The sequence below is a fragment of the Paramisgurnus dabryanus genome, chromosome 9, assembly GCF_030506205.2.
Source record: "Paramisgurnus dabryanus chromosome 9, PD_genome_1.1, whole genome shotgun sequence".
NCBI classification, from domain to species: Eukaryota; Metazoa; Chordata; class Actinopteri; order Cypriniformes; family Cobitidae; genus Paramisgurnus; species Paramisgurnus dabryanus.
In genome coordinates, this window is record NC_133345.1 from 40,847,833 (window position 1) to 40,866,871 (window position 19,039).

The 19,039-nt window shown below is 37.3% G+C and overlaps 1 protein-coding gene across 2 annotated transcripts in view; it reads right to left on the minus strand.

The window, feature by feature from the left end:
- Positions 1-19,039, minus strand: part of cntn5 (contactin 5) — a 286,113-nt gene that overhangs the window by 41,782 nt on the left and 225,292 nt on the right. For both annotated transcript variants that reach the window (XM_073815840.1, XM_073815839.1), the window contains exons 11-12: positions 18,803-18,932; positions 13,702-13,846 (exon numbers count right to left, since the gene is read on the minus strand). In XM_073815840.1, coding sequence (XP_073671941.1) covers positions 13,702-13,846; positions 18,803-18,932 — 275 coding nt within the window. The remainder of the gene's footprint in view (positions 1-13,701; positions 13,847-18,802; positions 18,933-19,039) is intronic.

The window sequence follows — 19,039 nt, forward strand, 5'->3', positions numbered from 1 at the left end:
TTTCCCGGCGTGAGAAATAACTCTTGCGCCGGGCGCAAATCAATAAGAGGTTGGTCTAAAGTAGGTTCATTATTCATAGGTGTGGTTTGGGCGTAACGTCAAATAAACCAATCAGAACGCTATCCAACTTTCCCTTTAAACGCAAGGGTGCCAGTTCCATGGCGGGTTGCTATTATTATGACGGATTTACCAGGCGCACGCCAGGAGCGGTTCACAGCCGAGGAGACCGACGTTCTTGTAAGAGCAGTCAAAGACAGAGAAGTTGTTTTGTATGGGGATGGGAGAAACCTGCCCAAATCAGCATAGGTTAAACAGGCGTGAGAGGAAATAGCCACAATTGTCTCATCAGCTGGCATCCCCATCATTGCGCCAAGCGCTACAATGATGTCAGGAGACGAAGGAATCCCAAGCTTGCCAGCATAAATCGGGCACGCCGTGTTACGGGAGGTGGATCTGCCTCTACACAGACGCCAGCAGAGGACATCGCTGTGTCCACCCTCACCGCTGAAAGGGTTTGGGGCTTTGAAATCGGACCCAAGAAACACAACCAAGGTCCAACCCCAAAGTACACTTACAAATCAAGTTCATATACATTAAGGTTTCTTATGAAAACATTTTAATTATTATTTACATAAAATAAACGTAATACAGCCACACAACAAACTTATGAAAATATTTTAATCGTTATTTGCATGATAATTTTTTTAACGCAGCCACACAATAAATAAAAACTATCACCACAATGCTCACCACTATGATTCCCCTTATCTCGTGTATTAATATTTTGGTAACACTTTATTTCGATAGTCCACTTTAGACATTTTACTAACTATAAGTAACTTTGTAACAACTACCAATCTTTAGAGAATTAGTAGAATGTCTGCTTAATATCTACTAACACTTTTTGGTGATGATATCTCAAAAGACATTCAACTGTCTATAAGTATCTTTGCAGGTGCATGTCAACTTATTCCACTAACCCAAACCTCTTCCCTAACCCCAAGCTTTACAGTCTACTAATACACTAATGACAGTTAGTTGACGTATAGTTGCAAAATACTGAAAGTTAGTTGACATGTAGTTGCAAAGTTGTTTATAGTTAGTAGAATGTCTAAACTGGACTATCAAAATAAAGTGTAACCAATATTTTTTAGTGTAACAATTTATGATTTGCAAAAATAACTGTTGCATCTGTGTAGATTAGATAAGCAAAGTGTGTGCGCGTTGTGCACGCTATATGGTCAAGCATGCGCCCTTAAAATAGCATAATGAACCACGCGCAACGCACTACTGACTCTAAACTTTTTTTTTCTGGTCAGTGGCGCAATTGTTTTTTGAAACTGCAAAATAGCATCAGGGATGGTTTGCGCCGGAACACACCTCCTTTTTTTGCGCTGAACCGCCCAGGGAGGGCAAGTTCATTCCCAAGTTTGCTGACGTGCGTCTGTGGAGGGAAAAACCCGCTGTGCGCCGGTGCAAAATACGAACGATACACTGTAAAAAAAAATCCGTAGAAATTACAATGTTATTGCAGCTGGGTTGCCGGTAATTTACCGTAGATTTAAATTTATGTTATTTACTGGCAAGAGTTTGTTCAAAGTTAAATAAATTTTAAATATTAACAAGTCTTTATCTTTACAGAATAAAACTATACACTAACAGCCTCATGCAAAGCATTCTGGGAACCAGAAATCATCATCAACCTTTTTGTGTTTTTTGCTTCAGATTTTGTTTCCCAGAACGTTTTGCTTGATGCTGTTTTTTTAGTTTTACTCTGTAAAGACAAAGACTTGTAAATGTTAAATGTTCATTCAACTTTGAACAAAATGTTGCCAGTAAATAACATAAATTTAAATCTACGGTAAATTACCGGCAACCCAGCTGCAATTTCTACGGATTTTTTTTACAGTGTACATGCGTCACTGACAAAGTCAATTGTGGTGGCTGCAAGATAGGGCCCAAAATCTTAAACATTTTTTCATCTTGTTTTGTTTTTATGCTTTTATGTTGGTCAGTTAAAGGAATAGTGCTTAGGAAGTACTCATTAGAGAAGTAATACCAATGACCGTAACACCAATGACCGAAACGCCAATGACATTTACAGAAAAAAACTAACATTTTAACAAAATGGCTGCTATTAGCCATGTGCTATTTCATCATAGATGTAACAATCACATACTTATTCAGTATAATGTATTTTTATGTAAAGATCTTAACACTCCCAGCTATAAAAAAAAAAGTAACAATAATGACATCCAAAAAATCTTATCTCAACATTCTTAGATATATCATGATATTTTAGAAAGTGTTGTAGTAAATTCATGCAGGGTTAAAGGTAAATGTAATAGATTTGTTTAATAAAAAACATGGTTTTAAATAATAAGTACACAGTTCAACTTCCATGTATGATCAAAGGGACAGGGCAATTTTCAGGAAAAACATTTAAAAAAAAGGTTAAAGGAAAAAAGAAAATTAAATAAATAAACTCTCTCACCATTTTAAGGACAGTCTATATTTATTAAATATATATATATATCATTATGGGATTATTGGGTCAAATTAAATGATTAAGGGGTCTGCAAAAGCAAGTGACAAGCATTTCCACCTTTTTTTGTAGAATGACCCATTAATTCGTACCACCACTTTCGTACATTTTTCTATGACTTTGGGGTTAGGGGCTGCTTTAAGGATGGGGTTTTAATTTTTCTTTTTTATAATAATCGTACATTTTCACTTTGTATTGATTTATGCACTCGTAAAATATGTAATACATGCTGGTAAATCACTAAAAATGACTTCAGCTGGGTTTTCACAGGCAGGGTCACATGTCTCCACTTAAATCCTTAAGCATTTAATTTTAATTAAGGTGCTTGAGTTTCTATGTCTGACAAAAACATAAAATAAAATGCTTTCAGACTGCCAGAAAGACCATACATGTGCCAGTACGCTAATACAGTATGTTAACAATGTTTTCTGTAACACAATTATTATTCTTTAACTTCGTAAGACCTGAGCTTTGGTTGGCTTTTTCAGTCTTCTTCCATCTATTTTGGGGTTAGGAAGAACCAATATATATAATAACCAAATATTTTTCTTATAAATATAAAGTTTACTTCTCAGGCAACCTTTAGATACCTTACTCATACAGCACATTCCCACACTTAAAATAAAGTTGCTTCATGATGCCATAGAGATGAACCTTTTTGTCTAAATGGTATTAAAGTTAAAGAACATTGACCAACCAAAAATGGTTCTTCTATGGCATCGATGTGAAAAACATTTTAGGCATCTTTATTTGTGTACAGAAATGAATATTTCCCCCTCTACATTCATATTCCTAGACATTTTTAAAACTTGTGCTTTGATTGGCAGAGGTGTGAGGATGAATATTTACAAAGCAATCATTTTATTAAAATTCAATTTCTTCCTAAAACGAACAGTCTCTAAGAAAGGGAGCCGTCAGTCTTATTTCCTTCTTATTAATTTGTTTTTTTTTATATTTACCACATTAGACGTCCTGATCCAGCAGACGCTGATGAGAATTGGCAGGCAGAAACTCACGAAGGCATGACAAAGAATAAACCGTACATGGAAAATTCATAAGGAGACATCAAGCCAGGAGACGTTGCCTCAAGCGCTCAAGAACGAGAAGCCGCATTCATCAAAGGCACAGAAGCAGGAAGGCCATGTGGTGGAGACCGGTGGGTATGAGCAATACACCAAACATCCTTCACAACCAAGGCCTTAGAGCAAAATAAAGTCAATTTCAGGCAATGCAAAAACCTCACGCCAACAATCCCTTCCTAAAAACATCTATGAGAAACACAAGTGATTTTTTATGCTGTACACGAGCGACCGAACAGACTTGGTGGAAAGCAGAAAATATTGCTGAGGAACATATTCACATGCTTGTTTATAATGGCATGATTTTTCGCCCGCTGGATATGGCTTCTTTTGTTGTTTCAATGGGAATGGCCATAGGGTTGTGAGAGTGGGTGCTGGTACTTTCAATCTAATGGGATTAATACTTCAAATTGGAATACAAAACCCTTGAACATTAGTGGAAATCCATGTTAATTACAAACCTTCATTAACTCCGCACAGCTGTCGATGTCAGATAAACGCGGGGCAGTTTCGATCTCACCCCTGCGCTTCACACAACTCAACATCTCTTCATCTGGTGACGCCTTTCTGGACACAGCTAATATCAGAAAGTCCTTCTTCTAAAGAAACTCTTGTCCAGGCAAATGGACTGGAGTGCAAAAATCATTTAGTTCATTTCAACAAGCGATGACAAAAATCTATTTAAGCTGTTAAGTAAAAGTGGGAAAAGAACGAATCCATTATTACTTAAAAAGGCATATAACATATATAAACAATATATAAACAAAACAACCAATAGCTGCGTTTTCATTAAAGTTTTGCGAAAAATGTTAGCGTTATTTTCGGGATATCAAAAAACTATTGCGAAAAATACGTTTATGTTGTCGATCAGTGTTTGGGGTAACGCATTACAAGTAATGCGCATTACGTAATAATATAACTTTTCTGAAGTAACGAGTAGAGTAAAGCATTACTTTATAAATGTACACATGAATATTTGAGTTACTTTTTTAAAAAAGTAATGCGAGTTACTTTTCAGTTTAATTAATTCAATTTAAAAATAAAATAATACTGAATTAAACTGAACATATTAACGTAGAAAACGCTCTCTGTGCGCCTGAGGTGAAACAGTTTAAGTCAGAAACGGAGATGGCAGGCCAGAGCTTGAATTTTTTGCGATTATAAACACCTGCAAGGCATGAAAGAAATCAAGCCTCAGCCAAGTAAAAAAAAGGAACGCAAAAGTAAGGTAAGCATTACTTTCCATGAAAAGTAACTAAGTAATGCAATTAGTTACTTTTTTGGGGAGTAACTTAATGTTGTAATGCATTACTTTTAAAAGTAACTTTCCCCAACACTGTTGACGATATTATGTGACTAAAACATAATTTTGTTGTCTCACAAAAAGTCATTCCAAAAACCATGAAGATGCGCGTGATCGACTTTATACGGCACTGCGCAGGCCGACATGCAGATGACATTGAAAAACCTCTAGAGTGACTCAAAAGCATACACAGCAGTTGACTCTTGAATCGGTCTCGCTGCATTTTGATATTATGCACTTGTCGGATCTTGTGACGCCAAATGAAGTGGAACTGTCAAATTTTGCCAAAATCAACAAATATTTCTATGCTACTTTAACTTAAATAATAAACTTGTTATGTTAACTAGTCGCAGTTCAAAACTGCCGTTGATGGTGACCAGTTCATCCTAAAAATGCTGGGTTATTTTTGACCCATAATGGGATAATATTGGACAGAACATGTGCTGGATTAAAAATGACCCAATGTTGGGTTGTTGTTATGCAACCATGGGGTATAATAACCCAGCAGTTGGGTTAAAATAACCCAGCATTGTGTAAATTTTAAACCCAGCACGTGTTCTATCCAAAATGTACCCATTATGGTTCAAAAATAAACCAGCCATTTTTAGAGTGTAAATGCGATTTATTCCTTTTTCTGAAAAACCACCTTACTCGAGCGTAAAAACTTTAAATTTAGATATAAATATATTTAGATACTTTTCATTCTTTAATAAACTGAACTTTTATAGACTTGTTCTGGTAGCTCAACTGGTAGAGCATTACATTAGCAACACAAAAGATTGTGAGTTTGATCCCAGGAAACACACATACTGATAACATAACTTGAATGTGTTGTAAGTTGCTTTGGATAAAAGTGTCTGCCAAAAATTTGTTGGTTCAACCTAAAAATGTAAATTAAGTGGTTGCCTTAACTCTTTCCCTGCCATTGACGAGTTATCTTGTCAATTAAAAAAAATGCATGAAAAAAACTTGTTCCTGATTAATTTTATGTTAACTCTTTCACCGCCAGCGTTTTTAAAAAAAGTTGCCAGCCAGCGCCAGCGTTTTTCATGATTTTCACCAAGGTTTAATGCCTTCCAGAAAATGTTCTTCTTAAAATAAATAAACATACAATATACCAAATGAAAGAACAGACCCTCTGCTTTCAAACAAAAAAAAAAACGTTTCATCCTACCTTTAGTGGTTCTTTTGCAATCAGCTTTTGAATATGGGTAGGTTTTTGCAAAAACACCATATTCTGAGCAAAAAGCAAAAATAATTCCATTTTTGTGACGGACTTTTCATAGAGATCCCATTCAGAGCGATCTTTAAAACAGACACGGACATGCAGCAGCTTGCCATAGGGCAATACTTCCGGTTTTAAAAAGTTGCGGAAGGGCGCCACCTTGTGGATAGTAGCGGTATTGCGGAAAGACGGAAAATCTCGTCATTGGCGGGGAAGCGTTTTCTCTTAATTGACGAGATATCTCGTCAATGGCGGGGAAAGAGTTAATCTGCAATACCGTGATTATCCACTAGACAGATTTACCCAATTTTTACCGCACTTACCCCATTTATGAAAAAAAAACCTAAAGCCAAAGCGTTATTTATAAATTTAAAACTCTGTGTATGTATTGATAATTGTTCTGAGGCTGATCTCTACCGAGCCCCTAAGGTAACATTGGATTAAAAAAAATCTGAAGTTTAGTTTCATGTGATCACGTGAAACTTTCATGTGCTCACGCGAAACCTTCATGTGCAGATTTTTTTAAAAGTGTAGTTTCACATGCTTACACGATAGTTTAACGTGCGCATGCAATAGTTTCACATACGCACGCGAAACTAAACTTTATTTCATTTTTGCTCCATGTCCCCTTAGGGGCTCCATAGATCTCCTTCAAAAATGTATTTCAGCTTTTTGCTAAAAAAAAATATTTTTAAAGAAAAATACTCATATTTATACGGAGCCTCTAAGGGGACATGGAGAAAAAATTACTCCACTAACTAGAAATAACTTTGCAACTACTTGCCAACTACGTTTCAATAATTTGCAACTATACGTCAACTAACTGTCATTAGTGTATTAGTAGACTGTAAGGGTTGGGGTAAGGGAAGAGGTTTGGGTTAGTGGAATTAGTTGACATGCACCTGAAAAGATACTTATAGTCAAGTTGAATGTCTGTTGAGATATCATCACAATAAGGTGTAAGTAGATATTAAGCAGACAGTCTACTAATTCTCTAAAGATTGGTAGTTGATAAGTATTTGCAAAGTTACTTATAATTAGTAAAATGTCTAAAGTGGACTATCGAAATAAAGTGTTACTGATTTTTTTTACTCCAATGTCACCTTAGGGGCTTGGTATATTTAAATTTGTTTGTGTATTGTTTGTTTGAAAGCAGAGGGTCTGTTTTTTCATTTGATATATTTGTATGTTTACATATTTTTAGAAGAAAATTTTCCTGGAAGGCATTTTGTGAAACTTTTGTGAAAGTCACAAAAATGCTGGAGGGCAACTTTAAAAAAAATGGCTGGCGGGGAATGAGTTTATTTAAAAATATAAGTTGACTCAAAAAAAAAATGATTGTTAAAGGTGAATTAACTCATTTTTTCACAGCAACCAAGTAACATACTTTTTTAAGTTAAACCAACACATGTTTTTTACAATGTACCTGTAAATGTAATAATATTGATAGTTTGATTGGTAGAGCATTGTGCTGGCAGTGCAAAAGTCATGGTTCAATTCCCAAGGTACAGACATACTGATAAAATTGTAAAGCTTGAATGCAATTAAATATTAATAATTTTAAATACGCGCTCACACTAAAAAAATCCCCTAGACAAAGATGTAGCATCACCAAAACACAAAGGCAACAAAAGGCAACAGACAACCAGAGAACTATATCTGCCTTTGTAATGTCACAAAAGCAGAAAATACGATAAATTGCTCAGCTCTGACAAATTTGCCGCAAGATATATCACATCACGCAAGCTCCAAGTCAATTCATCACCTTGTTACCCGAAGAACGAAGCATTTTCGGCCTGGTCAAGTCTTTCATCTATCAGTAGTCACTATCTATAAACAAACATCTATCACACAGCAGACAGCATCATTTCAAATGCGATTCGCACGGCTTTGAGAACGACTCCATGTACTCTCCATCTCACAAACCACGAGGCCGACCTCAGCATCACTTTCTTATAAATCCACTATATCTTTAACAGCAGGGCGTGCAGCTGTTGGAAGGGCAAACAGTATCTGAATGCTGGTTACAACATTACTTTTGAATTATTGATTTGAGAGAATGGAGCTATAGTTTGATAAGATGTGAGAAAGGGTGTCAAGGTGAGAACGGGCTTTGTGCTGCGTGTGGACATTTTTACAGTCGTTCTGCGGTCCGTGCCGAGTCCTGCACGGTTGCGCATTATGGTCGGTCTGGGCCGAAGCCATTTTGCAGGACAATTTAAAAGAGCACAAATCCCGGTGGCTATTTCTCAGAATAAATTGCCTGCTTTGCCGCAGCACCACTGTCAGCAAAAAGAGCCAGTAAATAATTTCACAATGTACACTTGCAACGCAGCCCGGCCTGTGATAAATATGTGGCAAACTGGGGACACTGGGTCTCTTGTACCTGTTAGTTAAGGTGTGTGTGTGTGTGTGTGTGTGTGTGTGTGTGTGTGTGTGTGTGTGTGTGTGTGTGTGTGTATTTGTGTAAGGCAAGATTTTTATTAATAAGCAAGGCAATATATTTGTGTTTTTTTGGTGGTGGAGTGTTTTACGACTTATTTACAACAAAAGTTAGGACATGACCTTGTTTTTACCTCAGCAGGAGTGAAATGCTTAATGAAAGGCAATAAAAAGACTTATGATCGTTCATGAATTTGCATCTTAATATGAAAATGCGATCATGGAAAGGTTATGAATTAGCACATGGTTATACAGTGTAAAATGTCAGAATTGGTTGTAATATGCAAATTCACCTAGCATTCTACAAGAACCAGTGAAAAGTATAATAGGAATATGTTAGATAAAAAAGACTGTAACCCACTTAATTTATTCAATCACACACAATTCAGTGCATGTCTAGTTTGAGCTCATCTTTTGAGAGAAACAATGTCAAAAAGAAAAAAATATAATACAGGTATATTGACATTTTTGTGACCTTAAATACTTGACTAAAGTTCTGATGCTTGTATATTTATTGGCCCTTATTGGCCAATATTCCACCCCCTTTTTGCCAAACAAACCCCTAAGGAATATCACACCATGTGAGAAAATGCTGTTCAGTCGATGGATGTCAGGAAACTAAATCATTGCACAGGCTTCTGTTGTTTGTTTTCTTAAATTACAGACACTAGCCCTGTTGGTTAAACATGGTAAGGTTAAAATCTCTAACATGTAGTGTGCAGAAACTAACATTTAGTGTACTTCAGAGTTTCCCGCAGCACTTTTCAGTTCAGGCGGCCCGCCTAAGCTGGGAAACCCTACCGCCTTGACTAGGTCGTCAAAAAAAAGTAATCGCTGCATAAAAGGCCGTCAAGTGCGTATCAGAGAATAGCGCGGACGCACTTTACACCGCGAGCGGGCACGCGCACCACACGGGCGAAATGAGAAAGACGTGGTCCGGACGGTCACTGTCTGGAGGATAACTAGCCAGTTGATAAAACATTTCAGAGAATAGTGCAGACGCGCTTCAGATCGTGAGCATGCTCGCGCGCCACACGGCCGAAATGAGATAAGATGTGGTCCGTCATGTCTGGAGGATAGCCAGTTGATAAAACGCATGTCCGTGAGAACTGTAAGTGGACATATGTTTTGGGGTTATTTAACCCTTTTTATTGTATTAGTCTATAGTTTTTGTAAATTAGATTTTTGTTGTTTGAGCAACCTGCCTGTTGATTTGATATAATTGTTGAGCGCTCTTGCTCACTTTATTTATGTGCATTATTTACATGCTGCAGTAGTTACACTCCTTTAAAGTGCCCATCTTATGACTGCTTTTCCACAAGTTATATAGGTGTATGAGTTCCATAAAGCATGTTTCAAAAGTTGTTTGCTCGAAAAAGCTTGTAGGAAAAGATTGTTACCCATCTCTAGTAGCCTCTTTTTCAGGGCAGTTTAGATTGTGCCGTTTTGAGCTAGTCTTACATATTTATGAGCTGCTGCTCCTTTGATCACGCCCCACTACTAACGTCATGTGATCGTGCGCATGCTCAGTGGTATCGTGAGCAGTGCAGACCATACTGTGTTATTATTTTATATATTATTATTATTAACGGTTTATGTTGCCAACAGACAAATCATGCAGAAAAGTATCACTAATAAGTACACTACAGGAGAAGAAACTCATGACACACAATGATTCCAGAGTAAATTGTGATGTTACGTTAGCAGTCACAACAATAAACTCGTTTTCCCTGGACAATGCTAACATATTCCCATTATAAAACATTTTCAAACGCATTATTTTCGCAAATTACAGAAATTAAGACCCGGCGGGGGATGTATACTGCTTGTGGACCGCGTGCTAATTGCTAGAAGCTAGCGGGAGGTCCGGACCGTGTAACTTATATATCTATGCGGACCGTAAAGTTATTAGAGGCTCGCCTCGTCAGAAAAGCCGGGGCGTACGGTCTCGGTTAGTTTGGCAAAAAGCTTTTAGCTCTAGCATCATTAATGTAGTTTTTGTGACAAAAGATGACAACATGCAAAATACAACGTGACTTCTGTTTTGATATGATGCAAAGAGAAGACCCGACAACTTCTTACCTTTTTTTGTTGATATACAAAGATCGCGAATCGAATCCAGTCTGTTTCAGATGTGTGAATGATCCATGAAAGTCCAATAAAATACATCCAATTACCAATTTTGTCCACAAATGCTTATACTCCGTGAAATATAGATACATAGTCTGTTGTTTACATCAGATTTCGCATGAAGGTCTTATCGCCTACAATCTGAGGACTGTTTGCGTCGTAACACACTGTATATAAGATTACTCCGGGTTCCAATAACCACGCGTTAAAACTTTGTTTTTAAAAGTAGGTGGGAGTATAATCCATAATATCCAAATAGCGCTGTTATTTCCGTGAGAGATGATAACAGCACAGAGGGTCTCATTCAAGTGACTGCTCTATGCTCTCTAGCTACCTGGTGGGTGGAGACCTGCGAGTGGGGTGGTGGGCGGGAAAATTCAAACTGAATGTGACGGAACTTTTTGTTACGTCACAACGGAGCTGAGTTTTAACTCGCGCAATCTGAGACTCAAGGCAGAGGACATTCAGAAACCTGTATCTCACTCAAAACAGCATGGATGGATTTTTTTCCAAGTTTGTATGCGTGTGGGAGCATCAGAGACACAAAATAACACCCCAAAACCCAGAAAAAGTGAGTTTTTCATAATACGGGCACTTTAAGATATTTATTATATATTTAAGCAATTTATAGTGGGAAATAATCAGTTTTTACCATTTTTTGCGCTATCCATCATCGTTGCCAGACGTTCTACAACATCTGCTTCAGTTTGTGTTTATTAACCCTTAAGTTTCACTTCATCACGCAGCTATTCCCGTTAGAGGTAAAAACATATCATTCATTAATAATCTAGTATGTGTTCATTTTATGTCATAGTTTCTTCAAAATTAAGTTTTAATTGAGTGTTTTAAATACAAATATTTTAATTTTCATCATGACGTGTACGCCCCACCCCTTTGATTGCCACGCCCCCTGACCCGCCCACCCTACCACCTTAACTAACAAATGTTCTGCAGGAAACCCTGTACTTCCATGGGTAACATTATTTCAACTGCATATTTCACTCATAAAACAACAGGCCTATCAGAAGAGAGGCTCATGAATATTACTAATTACAGGCCAAAACGACCTGTTCTTAGCAGAGCTCCTGAAAGAGGAGCTGTAAAAAATATATAGAGATTGTTTTTGGTACTTAAACAGCAAATATATATCATAAAGACATCATAACATAAAATAAAACTCTACAAAGCTTAGAAATGTGTGACCTTTAATAAGTCATGGGTGGGTGTGTTTCGGGCGTAACATGCAATAAACCAATCAGAGTCTCATCTCCCATTTTCTTTGAACAAATTCTGAACGGTTAAGGAAACAGAGATTATTGCATTCGTCATTACTTCAAATGAATAATTCTGATGCATTGACTATCCATCATGACATGTAGGCATTTTATCTTCATGTACAAAATAATAATCTTTTACATTGTAATTCATTTTTAACACAAAGAGCATTGTGTAAATGCAAAGGTGGTGGGTTCGAGTCCCACAACCAAGTGAATTCACAGGTTGGAGATACAGGGACATCTGTATTACATATAAATTAGATCTTACGCTTAAAAGCACACACACACACACACACACACACACGCACGCACGCGCGCGCGCACACACACACACACACACACACACACACACACGTTTATATGTTTTTACTAAAATACAAGGCCAGATGTTTAATAACAGCCAATCATTGTATGACATCACAGCCAACACATCTCAAAACAACACGAATGCAGCCTGTACTGAGCCAAAAACAAATCTGAAAAGAGACGTGTATGTCTTAAGTCAATATTGGTCCCAAGCTGTGAAGTTCTCTCTTCGCCAAACCTACAAGCAATTGACATAACCGGCAGTATTAAAAGGTTTCCTTACTGCTGGCTTTCTGTCAGTGGTAATAGTCCAGTGCGGTTTATTGTGTCTGAGTCTGAGTAAAGTGAGCTTTGTCAGCAGGACACATGTGCACTAAAAGACTAGCAATGCCTTCGTTTATTGAATTTAAAAGGGGATAAGCGGTGCTTGTCGAAAGAAAGATGCTGCTTTTTGCACCATGCAAACTGTTTGGTGAATTTATACCTTTGCAAACATTTCAAGCGCTTCATAAAGTTACTTAACGGCTTTTCGCACTTGAAATAGTTAACCCCAGCTTATTCTAAACCCCAGGTTAATGGAATCCTGGGTTATCTGTTTCTCGTTTCAAACACTTCATACTTAACCTGTCACTGATGTAGTGGCGCGAGACAAGCAGGTTTTTAAAGCAACAGTGTGCTATTTTAATTCAGTCGGCTTGACAAGGCTTTTCCTCCAATCTTGACTGTTGAAACCGCAAATATGCAAATGAAAATGTTTTAACTGATTAATGGCATCAGTTTTAAAAAGGTTGCAGTAATGACAGTGTTGCCCTTTTTTGTCCACCAATCAGGTGACTTGTCATAAATAAGTAAAAATGAACAAATAAATAAATGAGTAAATTACTGCCCCGCCCCCCGATACTATGGTGTATCGGCGATCTGATGATAGGACGATCTCAAAATGGGGCATATCGCCCAACACTAAACTCTATTATATGACACCATAATGTAGTGGTTAATATAATAAGGCACACATGCACAAACGTATATATTTACACATACTGTATGTATAACCAACCGTATAAACAGGACATCGATCACAAAGCAACTTCACAGAGCCAACTGGCCAGCTGTGAGCACAAACAAACCTGTCATGACATAACATCACAACAGAGCCGAACCCAGCGTGAGACCCATTATAGGTGGACAACAACATTGATTAAAGTCCCCATGCACGTAGATTCATGTAAATGTGTGCGTGTTTATCAGCATATTTAATTGGAATCCAATGGAAACATAGACCCTTAGGATCGGCGTGTCACTGCTTCAGTGAAAATCCTTATAATTATTGCACTTTCATGCAAAACATGCTAGGTCAGAGAGGTCACAATGTCTCTGCTGGGACTGAGGCTCACCTTCGGCTTGTTTGGACTCTCCTGTCGTTTTTCTTCCATGTAATTCTTGGTTTTGGTGACGCACGGGGCCGGCACTCCAAAGAGACGTCTCTCCCCACGGTGGCAATGAGTCGGATAGGATTGGTGCTGAAGATGGGTGCTGACGCTGTTCATAAATACAAAAACAGAACCTTGAGAGACAAAATACAAGCTTACACAATGGGTACCAAATACACAAAATTGGAATTTACTCTCACAGTCGTTCCGCAAATGTAATTCAGTTTCTGACGTTTACTTTTGTAAATATTCACGTGATGCCGGTTGTCTTGGGATGATTCTTGGAAGTACTGAGCCCAAAGCAGCAGCAGAAGAAAAATAAATTAGGTCCCAGATCTCCACTGAGTCTTTTATGAGTTTCCTATCCTTTTTTTTTTGCACCAAGACTAAAAAAATCTTTCTGTCTTTGTTGGTTTGGGAGAAGATATTTTGTGTGATGATATTTTACAGAGCAGAGCTAAAAGTGATGATGTCTGCAGAGCTGCTCGAGTCTTCTGGGGCCTGTAGCTACACGCTGACAGGACTCAACAGGAGTGGTTAGTCAAAGGTCGAACCATGTTTTCACGGGTGACATTAGAAAAGACGCCATTTTAATCTCAGCACTTGCCTAAGGGCTTCGATTCCCACCACTCCTGTTATAAGTGAAGAGTCTGGACCAGTGAAGATCTTTCTTTAAGCCCTAGTGTGCGGTTCAACCAGCAGAAGAGTGTTTTTGTGTATGCTGCATGGCATTTACGGGCATCTGAATATATTTTATAACTGATAGTTTTGACATGCTTACTGTGAATACTAAGAGGTTTTATGCACAGATTGTGCCTCTCACTTCATTGCCTACAAGCCACATAGCCGTGCAATGAATTGTGGGCTGTGCCGGACCCTGACCCGGAGCCTGATGTGAATGGGGTGTAATATGTCGCTGCAATATGTGTTTGCATTTATACGCAGAATACACAAAGAGAACAGCTCTTTACATCAGCGTAGAGTAACTGAGGGATTTGACACAAATACATCTGAAAAATGAACAGAAATCTGTCTGGCCGTCTCTCCACTAAACAAGCACTTTTCAGCCAGAGGGAAATGGACCAGCGAGGGGGAAATTTAGTGAGGCACAGTTCCAGGAAAATTGCATTGCATTTAATAATGTTCAGATTCCAGTTAGCAAAGGTGCATGTGTGTCAAAATGACCAGAAAGGGTAACTGCCGTGCTGGCAGCACATTTGGGGAAGGACACAAACCTTGGTGATATTGGGTTTGGTGTCCATAAGGATTGGTTAAACTGAAGACTTGCGCAAAGAGAGAGCTGACACAAACAAAAAGCAAATAAATGCAGTTTAAGAGTTTAAAAGAAAGAAACAGAAAGAAAAACGTTGCTTAGTTTAGCGTTTGGTTTGTCTGTGTGTGCGTGTGTGCGTGCATGTGTGTGTAAGAACCAGTCTGTGAAAACCTAGATAAACTAATATTTTTGTGATGTTTTCCGTTTTCTACATAACCCAGTCTCACAAAATTATGTATCTACAGTCATGTAATTTTTTTTTTTCGTGATACTGTCACAAATGTCCGTGTTTTTTCGTGCCGGTATCACAAATTTCTGTTTATGTGTCACTGTAACGTATTGGTTACTCAACTGCTTTTTCCTATTTTCAAACCATTGTCGCTTCGGTTTAGGGTTAGATCTGGCGTCTGCGTTAATCGTTAAATGCATAAAATAAGTACAGATTTGTTTAAATGAAGCCCTATTTACAACATACATCATATTTGGCATATACCACAATGTTCTTTACATTTTGTAGGATGATGTTGTGTAGAAACAGCCCAGTCTCACGAAATTATGTACCTATATTCACGTACATTTTTGATTCTTTTCGTGATACTGTCACGAATTTCTGTGTTTTTGTGATATTTCTGTTTTCGTGTCATTGTCACGAATTGGTTACTCAACTGTTTTGTCCTATTTTCTCACCATTGTCGCTTCGGTTTAGGGTTAGATTTGGCGTATGCGTTAGGATGTCACAATTTTTTTGGATTTCTTTTTTTATATTTTCTGATTTTTTTTAACCATTGTCACCTGGCGTTAGGGTTAGATTTGGTTTTCTGGTAAGGATGTCTTTTTATGTAAATCTAACCCTAAACCAAAGAGTAACCAATACGTGAATATGACATGTAAACAGTAATTTGTGATACGATCACGAAAAACGCAGAAATAAAAAATTAACGTGAATATAGGTACATAATTTCGTGAGACTGGGCTGTTTCTACACAACATCATCCTACAGAACATTCAGTGAAAATATAATCTTTATATAGTTAATATGGACTGAGTAAGGTCATGTCAAATTTTGAAATCAATGTGTAATCAAACTTTTATGCTCCAAATCTCATCATTGGATTATAAGACTATATATATTTATATGTATATATGTATATATATATATGTATATAGATAGATAGATAGATAGATAGATAGATACAGCCGCAGAAAAAAATAAGAAACCACTCTTGACTTTAATCATCATTTTAACATGTATTGTGACCATTTCAGTCCAGTATCTGTTAAATTTCAACAAAAGCAAACCTCGATAGTTCATAAAGTCACCCAACAGCAAATCTAAAAGACTGGGAGCATGACAAGACCCATGAAAGATGTAACAAAAAATTTGTGTTTTTACACACAAAAAATTGATTTTTGATTTTTTTATAAAATACATGTAAAACTATTTTGTTGTTGAGAAATTAATTTGAACTTGTTTTCTCTGCAGTATTAAAGATCGAAAAACACTGCACCTTTTTTGTTATTTTGACCTTGTTTTCCCTCGTTTCAATTTTCAGTAAATAAATGCAAATAAAAAATCATTTTTATTAAAAATTGGGCAGAATGTTGTTGGCAGTTGACAGAATAAAACAAAAATTATTATTCTACTTAACACAAACCTATAAATAGTAAATCTTACCCACGGTTATGAGTCATCCAAAAATATTTTCAGTGATATTTGGGTCGGTCTGGTCGTTTGAAATAAAGATGCCAATTAAATATTTTAAACAATTACTACTTTTAAAAAATGTGGGCCAGGAAGCTGGTCAGGTACAATATAATATTTTTTTTTGCCATCCCAATTGCCATAGCAAAAAAACCCACAAAATGTCAGTTGTGTGTGGGTTGTTTGTACATTGACACGCGCATTACTGGTAACAACATAAACAAGTGGCTTTCGTGGAACACACATAACTTCTGGTAAACGCCGCTAAGAATAAATAACAACAAAGTACTTTTAGAGTAGTTTATTTATATAACAAGCAAAATAAGCAACATGTAGATTACATAGGAAACCAAAACATTTGTTATTTTCGACAAGGTATTCGTTCAAGAGTTCAGTTTAGCAACTAGTCAGACCATTAAAACTGGAACTAAAGGTCCGACCAGATGCGTAATCGTGTCACCGCATGTGCGTATGAATAACAGCCAATATATAATATTGGCATAATATGGCAAATATAAGAGGAATGTACAGTACAGTATAGACGGTTTCATTGGACGCACGTGCGCTGACGCGATACACGTCTGGATCCGAACTTTACTTCCGGTTTCATTTTTTTAATGGTCTGACTAGTTGCTAAACTGATCTCTTGAACAAATGCCTCTTCGAAAATAACAAATGTTTTGGTTTCCTATGTAATATATGTGTTGTTTTTTGCTTGTTATATTAATAAACTAAGTTTAAAGTACTTTGTTGTTATTTATTCTTAGCGGAGTTTACCGGAAGTTACGTGTTGACCACGACAGCCACTTGTTTATGTTGTTACTGCTGAAACCGTCTATATGTTTGTATATTTTGTCTTTCCAATCCTAAATTGAGTCACGAGGCTTTCAAATCAACATTAGTCCTGTCAAAGAAAGACTTGTTTGTGTTTCTCAAACAACTGCAGACCAACAGACGTACATGACCATAATGAGGAATAGAAATCTAAAATGACCCACAGGAAAGTGACGTCAGGACGGCCACATGTGTAGAAGAATCAAAGCTGACAGGGAGAAAATGAGGGCGTCCTCAGTAAACAGTGTGCATCTTTCCATTGTCTGATCCTAGACGCCAATGTTTTTGCTATTATTACACCCAGACAGACGAACAAACCAAATGCGAGCCAACGCAACATTTTTCCCTTTTCTGTGTCTTTCTTTTAAACTTGTCTGCATTTATTAGCTTTTTGTCTGTTTGTGACAGCTCTCTCTGTGCAAGTCTTCGGTTTGGAAACCAAACTCAAAATTACCAAAGTTTGTGTCCTTCCTCAAATGTGCTGCCAGCAGGCTTTTCATTTCCGTAAAAAAAATGAATGAAAAGCATAAATGGATTTGCTGCGTGGTCTTTTTTCCATTCTACAAAGTCTGTTTCAGAGCATGTGGATAATTTATTGGTTTTGATTCAAATCCACCTGTCAATAGCTGGCTTGCTCATTGCTTACAAAGAGAAATTTTACCTTCTGGGGTTAAATGGCCTTTTTAACCTCGTTCAGTCATTAGCAATAAATCAATTACTCTTTTTTTTGCACTTGCATCGTAATTGTTAAATGCATAAAATAAGTACAGATTTGTTTAAATGAAGCCCTTTTTACAATATATACCATCATATTTGGCATATACCACAATGGCAATGTGCATTACACATCTAATACTGTTCAAAGATGGGATACCATACTGTATGCATTAACATAGCAATTAAAATGTCTTTGCCTTAACTTGGCACTGTAAAGACACCTTAACCGTAAAATTGTAAAATGACTATTAAAGGGATAGTTCACCCAAAAATGGAAATTCTGTTATCATAAATGATTTGTTAGAAATTGACTTTAGCATAACGCATGCACCACCGGTTCGCTTTTAAACTCCCCAGAACATCCTGCATTGTTAAAGCATTACTGTAAATGCAGTGATTGCTTTTTCAAACTGAGTAGCAATGACCATATGGTAATAAGCAATACAGTAGTCACAGTTGAAGTACATCGAGCTTAACTCGTATCGAACCCGGAATTTTTTTCCGGGCTAAAAACAGGACGTCAATGTAAATGCAGTTACCCAGTATTTTGAGCTCTGCGTTGGAGTAGACGCTTCCATATTTGTTCTCGGCAATGCACTGGTACATTCCCGAATCCGACTGCTCCAACTTGTGAATGATCAATTCCCCGTTCACCATTTCCACTCTGCTCTGTGGGGAAGACAAGAATCGCTTTACAAGCACATCTTCACCTGTCGGCCTGCTGCTCCAATCATCCTCACTAATGTCAATTATACAGCCACCGCGGTGACTACAAC